General features: G+C 41.8%; 1 protein-coding gene across 2 annotated transcripts in view; it reads left to right on the top strand.

Annotated features, from left to right (window-relative positions):
- Nucleotides 1-17,214: 17,214 nt before the first annotated feature.
- Nucleotides 17,215-17,771, top strand: part of eea1 (early endosome antigen 1) — a 55,413-nt gene continuing 54,856 nt past the window's right edge. For both annotated transcript variants that reach the window (XM_023970895.2, XM_023970894.2), the window contains exon 1: nt 17,215-17,365. In XM_023970895.2, the coding sequence (XP_023826663.1) occupies nt 17,342-17,365 (24 nt within the window). In that variant the 5' untranslated portion in view covers nt 17,215-17,341. The remainder of the gene's footprint in view (nt 17,366-17,771) is intronic.

The following is a 17,771-nucleotide window of genomic DNA, read 5'->3' as shown; positions in this document are numbered from 1 at the left end:
GGCCAATGCAGCAGTAGGCCTATAACTTCCATCATCAACTAAGTAAAATACATGGGCCTAAAGCTGACAAATAAAAACTGTAGAAAATATCCTGATGAAAATGTAGGTTCTTTCAATCGCATTAATCTCAATATTCCGCCTGTCTGCCTTCCTTTCTATCTGTCTTGACATGAGCTATCCCTAGTGAAGTGCAACATTGTATCAACTCAGCAGGTTGGCGTGCTCAGGTGCCTGCGCTCCCTCAACATTATCAGGAAAGAGAAACCACACACATGCTCATTGCTCACATGGAGCACTCCAAACAAAGGACAATGAAACAATTGACAAAACTCCTAAACGATGGTTATGAAATAAACCAAAACTTGTTTCTCACAGGTTGTGAACTCTGCAAACAACGTTTCCACTCAGAGAATGAGAACAGTAAATGACGAATACACGCATTAACAGAAATGAATGGAACCGAACCCAATGACGGGGATTAACAGTACATTTACTAGGTTTACTGGTTACATATGTAATGGGGAATCTATCAAAATAAACCATCAAAGCGAAAACAATTCACACAATTAAACAATGAATGTGCAAGAAGTGGCAGGAGACAGCTGAGCACATTCTGGAGAGCTGAGTGAGACCCCCATATCTTCACCACACACCCCTCCCCTTCTTCTTGTCTCAACATTAAATTATACTCAAGACACATTATCTTCACACATTTTAGATGCTTTTCACTGTCAGCGCAACTCAATAATCAGCTAGGCCTTTTTCCAATACGCTGCGCAAGTTGCAGGCTTCCCAAATAGGCATTTGCCTATGCACTTGTGATTTGAAACAATCCACAGCTATTTTTTGAAAATAAACTAATGATCCTCTGTGGCTAAGTCAAGCTCTCTGGTAAAGTATTTTGAATGAATTTATTTAAACAGGAGTAATAATATAATTTTGGCAAAACATACATTTACTTTAGGGGAAGCCAGCATCCGAACACTGTGCAACCGCCAATTTTCCTTTCTAATTCACAAGTTGCTGAAACCAGAAAGCTGTATATAATGACGAGATGCTCATGTCTCTGCCCTAGCAATGCGAGTAGTTGTCCCAAAGGCGGGGATACAGGCGACAATCATATTATGCCCATAGAAACGCATTGGGCTTATTCATGACAGATTTTGTGAGAGTGAGCCCTCTCGCTTCGCCTCTTCCTCTCTGCTAAAGCACTGCACCTCTGTCTTACTATATGTAGCCCATATTTCTGATGCGGTCTGGCCAGAAAAAGTTTGTGCAGACAGTATCGGATACCTGATCTACACTTACGGAGACAGAGGGGCGCTGTTTGTTTGCTCCGATACTTTATCTGAGATTGATGCTTCTTTCTGTCGCCACGCGTGTCGGTAAAATAATTTATCAACATTTCAATATTTTATATGGACAGGCAAGGAGGTACAGTAGGACAGGCCAGGGCCCCTAGGGCCCACCCATAACACCGACCCTGCCTTCCACTTATAATGTGTTTTCAAAATACCCCTCCATAAACCCCTCAAAAGAGGGATAATAAGTAATGTCACAATGCAGAATTGCAAGAAATGCGTAAAATGGAAACAATTAAGAATTCGGGGGACGACCTGTGGCGGAGGAATCAGAATTAGTTGGGTAACATAGATAAATAAGATGTTTTATTCATGTAATATGCTTATGTGAGATACTTGTCATTAGAATGTATCCCTTTGGACTATAGTGTTGGCAGTTGCACTTTTCCCTTCTCAGCTAGGGCTCAGTCACTTGGGGCCCAGAGAGGGGAGAGGTCAGGCTTGTCTTTCACATGTCCCTGGTGCTATGCAGAATATCATAAAGGGAAGAGGACAGAATGGAACATTGTCTTCATATGTGAATGTGTCTTTACCTATTCTTAAACCATGTGAAGGGATGGCGTGATTAATGGGGAACCAATTACTTGTCTTCACAATGTCTGTGCGCCAGTCACTCCCTCCTTTTCCCATTGGGGGGAGGTGTATGGCAGTGTCTGGAACCATTGTATGTCCTCTCGGATGTTGCACTTATCTTGAGATAGTGTATGACCTAGAGGCTCACTCCCCTCAGTGAGCTTGTCCAGGAGTGGGGTCAAGAGGGGGTTTACTTGAGATGGGAGTATCTAGAGTTGACAATTGATATATTCCATTGGATGAGTTGGTGTTTTTGTACTATGAAGTACCAGGAACGAGATTAGAACCTCGTCTTAGAGACCAAACTGAACGAWAATTTATAGCGAATGCTATCTGGCTATSGGATRCTCCTCTCTCAMGTAAAAGTCTTTCTTTGTGAACAGTTCCTATTATCTGTGGTTTGTCATGTCGACTAGGGGGGTGGATCTTTGCTATAAAAGATCTCAGTTGCCATTATGTTGGGACTCTCAAAATTCATTATAGATAGTGAATTGTTGAAAGTCAAAGGCTAAAGCTTAAAGCTCATTAAAGATGAAGTTTAAGTATAACTGACTGGTGTGTGGTTTGTAACTCTCCTCATTTGGTAATACAGGAAAATGCCACGACAGACCCCCGGGATCTCTTGTCTGCTGTTGCCACTTCATCAAAGAATCCCTACTGTTGACCAATCACCGCAACCTGGTCTCAGAACATTTCGTATTATTCTGTATGAAAATCTGAAACACTTAATTTAGTATGATATGTTACGTTTCATATGTATTAATTTGTGGATGTCCATCACCCATTTCATATATGTTACGAATAACAATTCAAGTAGTTGAAAAGTTGCTAATTAGCTAAAATGCTAAAGTTGTCCGTGTCATTGTCGAAATCACAACTTTTGGGTTGCTAGACGTTCACTTTAAGTAACCATCGGTCTTATGTACCTATACCAAACGTAACATATTATACTAAATGGATTGTCTCAGATATACGTACAGAATAATAGAAAATGCTCTGAGATCAGGTTGATTACCAACGAAGGGGCGTAGACTTCGGCTACCGAACTTTGTCAAGYCTCAAGAAAAAAATGTGTGCGTTTAAACAGCCATAAAAAACCCTGCTGAATGCTGACTAATAGCAAAATACAGAAGAGTATTAGGGCCAAGTGAAGAGAAAAAATAAATAAACGGCGATAGGTGGTGCATAATGGTACTTTAAAAAGGGGCAATATTTAGAGAATAAAGAGGCAATGTTTCGGGTTGTATCGACTTCAAAACAGTCTGAATGGCATCAATGAAGCCTACGGATTGAGTAGAATATAATATAACTTTATTGTGCCAAGGACACAAGTCATATATACATACAGTGGCGATTTTAGCATGTAAATCTTGGTGGAGCAAAACAAAAACAAAAAATGTTGGGATGCATGCCTTTACAGATACACAATTGAGAGCATCCTGTTGGGCTGTATCACCGCCTGGTACGGTAACTGCACCGCCCGCAAACACAGGGCTCTCCAGAGGGTGGTGCGGTCTGCCCAACTGGACACCTACAGCACCCGATGTCACAGGAAGGCCAAAAAGATAATCAAGGAAATCAACCACCCAAGCCACGGCCTGTTTACCCTGCTATCATCTAGAAGGCAAGGTCAGTACAGGTGCATCAAAGCTGGGACCAAGAGACTGAAAAACTGCTTCTATCTCAAGGCAATCAGACTGTTAAATAACTTCCACCCGGTTACTTAACTTCTTAGGGCTAGGGGTCAGAATTTTTATTTATTTTAAATAACGTGCCCAACGTAAACGGACATTTTCTCTGGCCCAGATCGTAGAATATGCATATAATTTACAGATTAGGATAGAAAACACTCCAAAGTTTCCAAAACTGTCAAAATATTGTCTGTGAGTATAACAATAGTTATTCTGCAAGCGAAAACCTGAGAAAATGTAACCCGGAAGTGATATTTAAAAAAACAAATCTGTGTTCCCTGGCCCGTCTAACCTCAATTTAAAGGGGTATCAACCAGATTCCTTTTCCAATGGCTTCCTCAGGCTGTGACCAGGCTTTAGACATAGTTTCAGGCTTTTATTTTGAAAAATGAGCGAGTTTTTTCAAAAGTAGTCAGGTGTCCTCTGAATATTTCCTGCGCGCGAGAGAGGGGCACCCCATTTTCCYTTTGTCTCTTAATAATGAATAGGTTATGGTCCGGGTGAAATATTATCGATTATGTTTGTTAAAAACAACCTGAGGATTGATTACAAAAAACATTTGACATGTTTCTACGACCATTACGGATACTTTTTGGAATTTGTCGAACGGAACACGGCTTTGATTTTCTGAACATAATGTGCAACCCAAATGGCGTTTTTTTGTGATAAAAGTGATATTTATCGAACAAAAATAACATTTGTTGTGTAACTGGGAGTCTCATGAGTGGAAACATCCGAAGATTATCAAAGGTAAGCGATTCATTTCATTGCTCTTCTGACTTTCGTGACCAAGCTAACCAAGCTAATATAAGGCTAGCTGTTGTAGCATTGAAAGCTACACTCACAAAAGCTTAGATTTCTTTCGCTGTAAAGTATATTTTCAAAATCTGACACGATAGGTGGATTAACAACAAGCTAAGATGTGTTGTGGTATATTTCACTTGTGATTGCATGATTATAAATATTTTTTGTAATATTTTTTAATCTGATAACGTTTGGAAATKTTCATCTTCCTTTCAGGACCGGAACGAGGCTGTAATTTTCTCAGCATAACGCGCAACCCAAATGGCGTTTTTTGTTATGAAAGTAATATTTATCGAACAAAAATAACATCTATTGTGTAACTGGGAGTCTCGTGAGTGCAAACATCCGAAGATTATCTAAGGTAAGCGATTAATTTGATTGCTTTTCTGACTTTCGTGACCATGCTAATTTGGGGCTAGCTGTTGTAGCATTGAAAGCTACACTCACAAAAGCTTGGATTTCTTTCGCTGTAAAATATATTTTCAAAATCTGACACGATAGGTGGATTAACAACAAGCTAAGCTGTGTTTTGGTATATTTCACTTGTGATTGCATGATTATAAATATTTTTTGTAATATTTTTGCATTTGGCGCCCTGGAATTCTAGCGGTTGTTTAGGAAAGGGATCCCGTAAAAGGGATCGTAGCGCAGAGAAGTTAACCCTGCACCTTAGAGGCTGCTGCCCTATGTACATAGACATGGAATCACTGATCATTTTAATAATGTTTACATACTGCTTTACTCATTTCATATGTATATACTGTATTCTATTCTACTGTATTTTAGTCAATGCCACTCCGACATTGCTCGTTCTAATATTTATAGATTTCTTAATTCCATTATTTTACTTTTAGATTTGTGCGTATTGCTGTAAATTGTTAGATACTACTGCACTGTTGGAGCAAGGAACACAAGCATTTCACTACTACTGAAATAACATCTGCTAAATATGTGTATGTGACCAATAAMATTTTATTTTATTTTATAGACTAGAATTCCAGTAGAGAATGTGAAAAGCTTTACTGAAAGAAGTTCATTATCCAAGTGATATAAATACATAATACATGCATTATGAATACAATAATTGTAATATTATATTATAAAAACAAGTTCAATCTGTACGTCAGTGCACATCTGGTCTGCATCATAAAAACAGAGGAAGAAAGGGGAGGTGGGGAGAGAGGTATGAGAAATAGTGTAAAAGACAGAAAGGGAAATAGATAAGAACAGAGAAACAGGGAAGACAGCATAATGATGAATTAAATACAGTGCAACTAAACTTCATAGTCTCTAAGGTCATCACAATTACATAATAGTGTCTCTAGCGCTGTCTCCTACCCAAGCCTTGGGCCCCCAGTTGGCCCGAGGGTTGGGGGTTGTCATCCTCTCGCACATCAAAACATACCTGCAGACGAGACAGATGGAGAGAGAGATAGCATGATTAAGCTTTATTTTTTATTATTCTAACACTGTCAGTCATCATAATCATCAGGAGGTGAAATGCAAAACTGACCTTGGATCATTAACTCTGGGACATCTACATATCCTTAATATTACTTTCTGTTGACCCGACCAAGTGACCTCTCACCTCTGATCATTGGGTTGGCGCCCCCCCTTGGGTTGTGCCGTGGCGGAGATCTTTGTGGGCTATACTCGGCCTTGTCTCAGGATGGTAAGTTGGTGGTTGAAGRAATCCCTCTAGTGGTGTGGGGGCTGTGCTTTGGCAAAGTGGGTGGGGTTATATCCTGCCTGTTTGGCCCTGTCCGGGGGTATCATCGGATGGGGCCACAGTGTCTCCTGACCCCTCCTGTCTCAGCCTCCAGTATTTATGCTGCAGTAGTTTATGTGTCGGGGGGGCTAGGGTCAGTTTGTTATATCTGGAGTACTTCTCCTGTCTTATCCGGTGTCCTGTGTGAATTTAAGTATGCTCTCTCTAATTCTCTCTTTCTTTCTTTCTCTCTCTCGGAGGACCTGAGCCCAGGACCATGCCTCAGGACTACCTGGCATGATGACTCCTTGCTGTCCCCAGTCCACCTGGCCGTGCTGCTGCTCCAGTTTCAACTGTTCTGCCTGCGGCTATGGAACCCTGACCTGTTCACCGGACGTGCTACCTGTCCCAGACCTGCTGTTTTCAACTCTCTAGAGACAGCAGGAGCGGTAGAGATACTCTCAATGATCGGCTATGAAAAGCCAACTGACATTTACTCCTGAGGTKCTGACTTGYTGYACCCTCRACAACTACTGTGRTTATTATTATTTGACCATGCTGGTCATTTATGAACATTTGAACATCTTGGCCATGTTCTGTTATAATCTCCACCCGGCACAGCCAGAAGAGGACTGGCCACCCCTCATAGCCTGGTTCCTCTCTAGGTTTCTTCCTAGGTTTTGGCCTTTCTAGGGAGTTTTTCCTAGCCACCGTGCTTCTACACTTGCATTGCTTGCTGTTTGAGGTTTTAGGCTGGGTTTCTGTACAGCACTTTGAGATATCAGCTGATGTAAGAAGGGCTATATAAATACATTTGATTTGATTTGATCATGCTATGCCCTCTATGTGTCAGGCAGTTCAGAAGCGGGAGAGGGTCACAGATACAGCTGATATAACCTAGAGGATTTAGGGAGAAGCGGGAGAGGGATGAAGTGAAGGAGAGACTGTCATTGAGAAAATAAGGTAGTTAAAGAGTGTTCAACAGTAATCTGTGTGTGTGGCCTCACCTTGTGTCCACACTGAGTGGCTGCAGAGTACTTTATATTGAAAAACATGCATAGACACACAAGGACAAACAATATAGCGTAGTTACATAAATATAAATAATGGAGTGTCTTACTATTCTCCATGGTTGGTCCTCTTGCCTATTCTTTGAAAGTAGAAGGAGCCACAGTTATACACCTGAGCCTGCTTACTGAACAACACAATACAGCAATCAGATTGATACAATGTAGGTGTGGGTTGTAGGGTGTCTAATTGTTCTATATTTCTCCAATATGGGTGACTCTTAAAAGASCCTGTTTTTGTACAGACATCACCYCTACCTGAACAGCACCCTCACTTGAGAAGTAGAAGTCGAAGGGCAAGAAAATGGGAATTGAATAACTGCAGTTGACATAGCTAAGTAAATGGAAGAATACTCTTATTGCAATGTGAATTTCCCCACGAGGCAGTCTCAGATGGTCCTGGTCACCCAACCGTGCAGTTTCCTACACGGTAACTGTAGGCAATCGTTTTGATGGAATCTCCAGTTGCAAGGTATCTGTAGGAATATGGAAGATAATGTAATTATTATACTTTTACATCACCAGGTCATTGTGGATTACTACACTATAATATATCTTGTAACAAATCATGATAACATTAGATAGATAGATGCATGAGCACACACATGTGCATGTATAGCATGTGACAAAAGCAGGATCATATCAAGGATAGCATCACAAATGAATACATAAATACCACTTGAAGCTTGATGATGAGTTGATCATTTGAMTCAGCCATGCAGTGCTAAGGCAAAAAACAAAAATGTACACCCTTTTGAGTCCCCAGGACCAGAACTGAGAACCACTGCTCTTCATTGGGACTCTTCATCTGCATACAGGCTTTCACAGCTTTCTGTGTCTGAGGACAAGAAACAGAATTCATTATACTCAAATTAAACACCACTGACTATTATGCTACTCTGTCCTCACTTCTTTCTAGGGAGTGGAACTACACAAAAGTACCTGCCCTATCCAGAATAGCCTACTCTTTCCCTTCTTTGACAGTTGGAGCTGCTATCCTTTCACTCTCTTCCATGGCTGTTTGCCAGCTACCTTCAAATGCATTTGTAGTTTGTTTTTTACAATGATAAATACATCAAGATAGCTAGCTAATATGAAGTTAGGTCGCTGGTGACATTTAATTCACTTAGCTAGCTAGCTATAAAGTTGTCTAGCTAGCTACGTTAGCAGTTAATTTGAGTTAGCCTGTACTGTAGCTAGTTAGCTAATAATACAGTCGTGGCCAAAAGTTTTGAGAATGACACAAACATTAATTTTCACAAAGTCTGCTGCCTCAGTTTGTATGATGGCAATTTGCATATACTCCAGAATGTTATGAAGAGTGTTCAGATGAATTGCAATTGATTGCAAAGTCCCTCTTTGCCATGCAAATGACCCAAATCCCCAAAAAGCATTTCCACTGCATTTCAGCCCTGCCACAAAAGGACCAGCTGACATCATGTCAGTGATWTTCTTGTTAAAACTTCTTATGGCTGCAATCCCGTTAACGGGATCGATATGACAACAGCCAGTGAAAGTGCAGGGCGCCAAATTCAAACAACAGAAATCTCATAATTAAAATTCCTCAAGCATACAAGTATTTCACACCATTTTAAAGATACACTTCTTGTTAATCCCACCACAGTGTCCGATTTCAAAAAGGCTTTACAGCGAAAGCACCACAAACGATTATGTTAGGTCACCGCAAAATCACAGAAAACACAGCCATTTTTCCAGCCAAAGACAGGAGTCACAAAAAGCAGAAATAGAGATAAAATGAATCACTAACCTTTGATGATCTTCATCAGATGAACCTCATAGGACTACATGTTACACAATACATATATGTTTTGTTCGATAAAGTTCATATATATATCCAAAAACCTCAGTTTACATTGGCACCATTTTCAGAAATGCCTCCAAAATATCCGGAGAAATTGCAGAGAGCTACGTCAAAAAACATAAATACTCATCATAAACTTTGATGAAAGATACATGTTTTACATTGAATTAAAGATACACTTGTTCTTAATGCAACCGCTGTGTCAGATTTCAAAAAGCTTTACRGCAAAAGCACAATATTCAATAATCTGAGAACAGCGYTCAGCCACAAAAGSAAGCCAYACAGTTACCCGCCAAAWTGTGCWGTCAACAAAACTCATAAAAAGCATTATAAATCTTCACTTACCTTTGCTGATCTTCGTCGGAATGCACTCCCAGGACTCCCACTTCCACAAGAAATGTTCGTTTTGTTCGGTAATGTTCATCATTTATGTCCAAATAGCTATTTTTSTTAGCGTGTTTGGTAAACAAATCCAAAGTCAGGAAGCGTGTTCACTAAAAGCAGACGAAATGTCAAAAAGTTCCGTAACAGTCAGTAGAAACATGTCAAACGATGTATTGAATCAATCTTTAGGATGTTTTTAACATAAATCTTCAATAACGTTGCAACCGGAGAATACCATTGACTTCAGATGTGAGATGTAACAGAGCTCCCTCTCATGTGAACGCGTATGGTCAGAGCATGGTCAGGTCATGGTAGACCTGACTCATTCCTCTCTCCTTCGGCCCCACTTCACAGTAGCAGCATCAGACAAGGTTCTACAGACTGTTGACATCTAGTGGAAGCCGTAGGAAGTGCAAACTGATCCATAKCCCACTGTGTATTTGATAAGCGATGAGTTGAAAATTGACCAACCTCAGATTTCCCACTTCCTGTTTGGATTTCTTCTCAGGTTTTTGCCTGCCATATGAGTTCTGTTATACTCACAGACATCATTCAAACAGTTTTAGAAACTTCAGTGTTTTCTATCCAATAGTAATAATAATATGCATATATTAGCAACTGGGACTGAGGAGCAGGCAGTTTACTCTGGGCACCTCTGGGCACCTTTCATCCAAGCTACTCAATTGCCCCGGCAGCCATAAGAAGTTAACACAGGTGTGAGTGTTGACGAGGACAAGGCTGGAGATCACTCTGTCATGCTGATTGAGTTCGAATAACAGACTGGAAGCTTYAAAAGGAGGGTGGTGCTTGGAATCATTGCTCTTCCTGCACGCAGTGAGGCGAAGACTTTTGGAGGATGGCCTGGTGTAAAGAAGGGCAGCAAAGAAGCCACTTCTCTCCAGGAAAAACATCAGGGACAGACTGATATTCTGCAAAAGGTACAGGGATTGGACTGCTGAGGACTGRGGTAAAGTCATTTTCTCTGATGAATCCCCTTTCCGATTGTTTGGGGCGTCCGTAGAAAAGCTTCTCCAAAGAGAACACAAGGTGAGCGCTACCATCAGTCCTGTGTCATGCCAACAGTAAAGCATCCTGAGACCATTTATGTGTGGGGTTGCTTCTCAGCCAAGGGAGTGGGCTCACTCACAATTTTGCCTAAGAACACAGCCATGAATAAAGAATGGTACCAACACATCCTCCGAGAGCAACTTCTCCCAACCATCCAACAGTTTGGTGACGAACAATGCCTTTTCCAGCATGATGGAGCACCTTGCCATAAGGCAAAAGTGATAACTAAGTGGCTCAGGGGAACAAAACATCGATATTTTGGGTCCATGGCCTGGAAACTCCCCAGACCTTAATCCCATTGAGAACTTGTGATCTATCCTCAAGAGGCGGGTGGACAAACAAAAACCCACAAATTCTGACAAACTCCAAGCATTGATTATGCAAGAATGGGCTGCCATCAGTCAGGATGTGGCCCAGAAGTTAATTGACAGCATGCCAKKGCGGATTGCAGAGGTRTTGAAAAAGAAGGGTCAACACTGCAAATATTGACTCTTTGCATCAACTTCATGTAATTGTCAATAAAAGCCTTTGACACTTATGAAATGCTTGTAATTATACTTCAGTATTCCATAGTAACATCTGACAAAAATATCTAAAGACACTGAAGCAGCAAACTTTGTGAAAATTAATATTTGTGTCATTCTCAAAACWTTTGGCCACGACTGTACATTGTTTTTTTTACATTTTCAAAATATATTTAGTTACAGTACTTGAAAAGGTTCTCCCAGCCATGTGGATGATTGGAAACAGGGCAGCAAAGTTTGTTTGTCACCAGAGCAGTTTAGAGCATTATGACTCTTTACCTGTGAATACATTAATGAAATGGAGAACGGATTAAACTATTTACCCATTTAATAACCAGACCTTATTGATGCACAACAGAACTGCTGCTATATGCTGCCACATGCTGCCAGCACGCCCACAAGCGAGCYACTCTGGGCGGGATGAGCGGTACACAGCATTTACCGCATGCAAGTGTACACAGGCATCATGGGGAAAAGTCCACAATGAAACTGATATTAAATGTGGAGAATGATACATTCGCATCTGTTGGCCATCAAGTAGCCTATTAATTATATGGCATTGTAGACTACTGTAGCCTCCTACCATTCGATACAATATGTTGCAATGACGATAATGTTGCTGCTACCGTCTCTTATGACTGAAAAGAGCTTCTGGACATCAGAACTGCGATTGGACCTCAAACTGGACGAAGAGTTCTTCTTCTTCAGACGGGAGGGATATACTACTACAAACACCTGACCAGGCCCAGATCCCCGGGATTCGCTGGAGAAGGAAATTGAAATTTAGTGGAAAAAGATCCGGGTGCCTTGTGAGGATCAGGCGACGAGTGGATAATCTGCCCTTGCCTTCCATCCTGCTAGCTAATGTTCAATTGCTGGAAAATAAATGGGACGAACTGAAATCACGTATATCCTACCATCAGCAGGACAGAACAGCAGCCTCTGGTAAGACATGGGGCGGGGCCTATGCATATATGTGAACAACAGCTGGTGGACAATGTCTAAGGAAGTCTCGAGGTTTTGCTCACCTGAGGTAGAGTATCTCATGACCACACTATCTACCTTGAGAGTTTTCATCTGTACTACATACCAAAACACAGACCGATGCTGGCACTAAAACCGCACTCAATAAGCAAACAGGAAAACGCTCATCCAGAAGTGGCACTCCTAGTGGCTGGGGACTTTAATGCAGGGACACTTAATTCAGTTTTACCTAATTTCTATCAGCATGTTAAATGTGCAACCAGAGGGGGRAAAATCTAGACCACCTTTACTCCACAAACAGAGACACATACAAAGCTCTCCCTCGCCCTCCATTTGGCAAATCTAATTCTATCCTCCTGATTCCTGCTTACAAGAAAAATTTAAGCAGGAAGCACCAGTGACTCAGTCTATAAAAAAGTGGTCAGATGAAGTAGATGCTAAACTACAGGACTGCTTTGCTAGCACAGACTGGATTATGTTCCGKGATTCTTCCGATGGCATTGAGGAGTTCACCACATCAGTCACTGGCTTTATCAATAAGTGCATCAAGGACGTCATCCCCACAGTGACTGTACATACATACCCCAACCAGAAGCCATGGATTACAGGCAACATTCGCACTAAGCTAAAGGGTAAAGCTGCCGCTTTCAAGGAGCGGGACTCTAACCCAGAAGCTTAGAAGAAATCCCGCTATGCTCTCCGACTAACCATCAAACAGGCAAAGCTTCAATACAGGACTAAGATTGAACCGTACTACACCGGCTCCGACGCTCGTCATATGTGGCAGGGCTTGCAAACTATTACAGACTACAAAGGGAAGCACAGCCGAGAGCTTCCCAGTGACACGAGCCTACCAGATGAGCCTGGGCTGCAGGTAAACATAAAACACTGGCTATTGTTGCAAAGCATATTAGTTCATATCCATATTATTATGGATATGAAATCTGCTCTTTTTATTCTCTGTCCCCAACGCACTAGACGACCAGTTCTTATAGCCTTTAGCCATACCCTTATCCTACTCCTCCTCTATTCCTCTGGTGATGTAGAGGTTAACCCAGGCCCTGTAGCCCCCAGTTCCACTCCTATTCCCCAGGCGCTATCATTTGTTGACTTCTGTAACTGTAAAATCCTTGGTTTCATGCATGTTAACATCAGAAGCCTCCTCCCTAAGTTTGTTTTTTTCACTGCTTTAGCACACTCCGCCAACCCTGATGTCCTAGCCGTGTCTGAATCCTGGCTTAGGAAGGCCACCAAAAATTCTGAAATTTCCATCCCCGACTACAACATTTCCCGCCAAGATAGAACTGCCAAAGGGGGTGGAGTTGCAATCTACTGCAAAGATAGCCTGCAGAGTTCTGTCATGCAATCCAGGTCTGTGCCCAAACAGTTCGAGCTTCTACTTTTAAAAATYCACCTTTCCAGAAATAAGTCTCTCACTGTTGCCGCTTGTTATACAGACGCCCCTCAGCCCCCAGCTGTGCCCTGGACACCATATGTGAATTAATTGCCCCCATTTATCTTCAGAGTTTGTACTGTTAGGTGACCTAAACTGAGATATGCATAACACCCCGGCCGTCCTACAATCTAAACTAGATGCCCTCAATCTCACCCAAGTTATCATGGAACCTACCAGGTACAACCCCAAATCCGTAAACACGGGCACCCTCATAGATATCATCCTGACCAACCTGCCCTCTAAATACACCTCTGCTGTCTTCAACCAGGATCTCAGCGATCACTGCCTCCTTGCCTGCGTGCGTAATGGGTCTGCGGTAAAACAACCACCCCTCATCACTGTCAAACGCTCCCTAAAACACTTCAGCGAGCAGGGCTTTCTAATCGACCTGGCCCGGGTATCCTGGAAGGATATTGACCTCATTCYGTCAGTAGAGGATGCCTTGTTATTCTTTAAAAGTGCTTTCCTCATCATCTTAAATAAGCATGCCCCATTTATAAAATTTGGAACCAGGAACAGATATAGCCCTTGGTTCACTCCAGACCTGACTGCCCTCGACCAGCACAAAAACATCCTGTGGCATTCTGCATTAGCGTCGAACCCCCGCGATATGCAACTTTTCTGGGAAATTAGGAACCAATATAAAAGGCAGTTAGGAAAGCAAAGGCTAGCTTTTTCAAACAGAAATTTGCATCCTGTAGCACAAACTCCAAAAAGTTCTGGGACACTGTAAAGTCAATGGAGAATAAAAGCACCTCCTCCCAGCTGCACACTGCACTGAGGCTAGGAAACACTGTCACCACTGATAAATCCACGATAATTGAGAATTTCAATAAGCATTTTTCTAMGGCTGGCTATGCTTTCCACCTGGCTACCCCTACCCCAGTCATCAGCTCTGCACCCCCCACAGCAACTTTCCCAAGCCTYCCCCATATCTCCTTCACCCAAATCCAGATAGCTGATGTTCTAAAAGAGCTAGACCCCTACAAATCAGCTGGGCTAGACAATCTGGGCCCTCTCTTTCTAAAATGATCCACCGCAATTGTTGCAACCCCCAAACAGGAAGTGGAAATTCTGAGGTTGGTCGATTTTCAACCAAAATCCTATTGAATTCGCAGCGAGATATGGATGAGTTTGCACTTCCTACKGCTTCCACTAGATGTCAACAGTCTGCAGAACCTTGTCTGATGCCTCTACTGTGAAGGGGGGCCGAATGAGAGGGGAATGAGTCAGGTCTGCCATGACCTGACCATTCTTTGACCATGCGCGTTCACATGAGAGGGAGCTCTGTTCCATCGCTCATCTGAAGTCAATGTAATTCTCCGGTTGGAACGTTATTCAAGATTTATGTTAAAAACATTCTAAAGATTGATTCAATACATCGTTTGACATGTTTCTACTGACTGTTACGGAACGTTTGGACATTTCGTCAGCTTTTTGTGAACACGCTTCCTGACTTTGGATTTGTTTACCAAACACGCTACAAAAATAGCTATTTGGACATAAATGATGGACATTACCAAACAAAACGAACATTTCTTGTGGAAGTGGGAGTCCTGGGAGTGCATTCCGGCGAAGATCAGCAAAGGTAAGTGAAGATTTATAATGCTTTTTATGAGTTTTGTTGACTGTACAATTTGGCGGGTAACTGTATGGCTTGCTTTTGTGGCTGAGCGCTGTTTTCAGATTATTGTGTTTTGCCGTAAAGGTTTTTGAAATCTGACACAGCGGTTGCATTAAGAACAAGTGTATCTTTAATTCTATGTAAAACATGTATCTTTCATCAAAGTTTATGATGAGTATTTCTGCTCTCTGCAATTTCTCCGGATATTTTGGAGGCATTTCTGAACATGGCGCCAATGTAAACTGAGGTTTTTGGATATAAATATGAACTTAATCGAACAATACATATATGTATTTTGTAACATGAAGTCCTATGAGTGTCATCTGATGAAGATCATTTTATCTCTATTTGTGCTTTTTGTGACTCCTCTCTTTGGCTGGAAAAATGGCTGAATTTTTCTGTGAGTTGGTGGTGACCTAACATAATCGTTTGTGGTGCTTTCGCTGAAAAGCCTATTTGAAATTGGACACTTTGGTGGGATTAACAACAAGATTACCTTTAAAATGGTATAAGATACATGTATGTTTGAGGAATTTTWATTATGAGATTTCTGTTTGAATTTAGCGCCCTGCACTTTCACTGGCTGTTGTTATATCATCCCATTAACGGGATTGCAGCCATAAGAAGTTAACTAACCTCCAGACGAGCTTCAATGCCATACAACACTCCTTCCGTGGCCTCCAACTGCTCTTAAATGCAAGTAAAACTAAATGCATGCTCTTCAACCGATCGCTGCCCGCACCTGCCCGCCCGTCTAGCATCACTACTCTGGACGGTTCTGACTTGAATATGTGGACAACTACAAATACCTAGGTGTCTGGTTAGACTGTAAACTCTCCTTCTAGACTCACATTAAGCATCTCCAATCCAAAATTAAATCTAGAATCGGCTTCCTATTTCGCAAAAAAAGCATCCTTCACTCATGCTGCCAAACATACCCTCGTAAAACTGACTATCCTACCGATCCTTGACTTCGGCGATATCATTTACAAAATAGCCTCCAACACTCTACTCAGCAAATTGGATGGTCTATCACAGTGCCATCTGTTTTGTCACCAAAGCCCCATATACTACCCACCACTGCAACCTGTATGCTCTCGTTGGCTGGCCCTCGCTTCATATTCATCGCCAAACCAACTGGCTCCAGGTCATCTATAAGTCTTTGCTAGGTAAAGCCCCACCTTATCTCAGCTCACTGGTCACCATAGCAGCATCCACCCGTAGCACACKATCCAGCAGGTATATTTCACTGGTCACCCACAAAGCCAATTCCTGCTTTGGCCGCCTTTCCTTCCAGTTCTCTGCTGCCAATGACTGGAAAGAATTGCAAAAATCACTGAAGCTGGAGAMCCATATCTCCCTCACTAACTTTAAGCACCAGCTCACAGATCACTGCACCTGTAAATAGCCCATCCAACTACCCCATCCCCATACGGATATTTTTTGTTGTTGCTCCTTTGCACCCAAGTATCTCTACTTGCACATCTATCACTCCAGTGTTTAATTGCTAAATTGTAATTATTTTGCCACTATGGACTATTTATTGCCTTGCCTCCCGTATCTTACCTCATTTGCACACACTGTTTATAGACTTTTCTCTCTCTATTGTGTTATTGACTGTATGTTTGTTTATTCCATGTGTACCTCTGTGTTGTTGTTTGTGTCGCACTGCTTTGCTTTATCTTGGCCAGGTCGCAGTTGTAAATGAGAACTTGTTTTCAACTAGCCTACCTGGTTAAATAAAGGTGAAATAAAAAAATAATTACCAAATTGTTTCATTGTATACTCAGCTGTGCCTTGCAAGTTCTACAACTGATTTTGTTATCAAACCTCGAGTTTTGAAACAGCCTATAATAGGGTCTGAGAAGAACAATATTGGCAGGCCAGGCATATAGCCAATAGTATGTGTTAATGTATTAGGCCTGCCTACTGCAAAAATGTAGTTCATACAGACCTATTTTTATTAGGTTCATGTTAGGCCTACATTTTTAAAGAAATGTTTTTTATTTTTWAAATCTGAGCGCTAGATCTCGGGTTGCTTTTTGACTGCGAATGTGATCTTTACTCAGAAAGGGTTGGTGACCATTGTTTTTAAACAATTAAATGTCTTGAACATACTTCTTACTTCAAGACAGAGCCCATCCCACTCGCCCCCTCACAGCTGCTGTACCAAGCAGTGGGCTTGTCATGTGTACCCAGTAACCAACAACGGCGTAAACTTTTCATTCGGAAGATCGATCGCATTTCATTTGACAGCCAAACACAAATCGATACCATGCTTAGACGGATACTTCAAATGGTAAGATTCCAGAATCAAATCGGCAGGCGTGCGGTTTGTATGAAACCAAGTCCGTTTTATTGTGTTGCACAGGCCTTCCCTTCTGTGTCTGTCTGTTGTCAGCCAGCCAGGCCGACACAACAAAACCAGCCGAGATTGATACATGGCTCTGATGCGAGCTAGTTATTTAACGTTTAGCTAGCTGGCTCAAATGTACACGTATAAAAACAGTCAGACAGTTAACTTAGCGTGTTGTTACAATTCGCTTACTACTAACTTAGCTAGTAAAATATAAGTTTGGCTCTTGCCATGGCTGATGGTTAAAATGTAGTTAGTTACCGTCGCGAGCTAACGTTACGCAACATGCCCAGCCAGCTAGCTAGCGCTACAGGTTAGCCGTTGCAATTGTTACTACTGTTAGATAGCA

Source organism: Salvelinus sp. IW2-2015, linkage group LG26 (assembly GCF_002910315.2).
Source record: "Salvelinus sp. IW2-2015 linkage group LG26, ASM291031v2, whole genome shotgun sequence".
NCBI classification, from domain to species: domain Eukaryota; kingdom Metazoa; phylum Chordata; class Actinopteri; order Salmoniformes; family Salmonidae; genus Salvelinus; species Salvelinus sp. IW2-2015.
The sequence above is the reverse complement of the archived record's forward strand: the minus strand, read 5'-3'. Positions and strand labels throughout refer to the sequence as shown.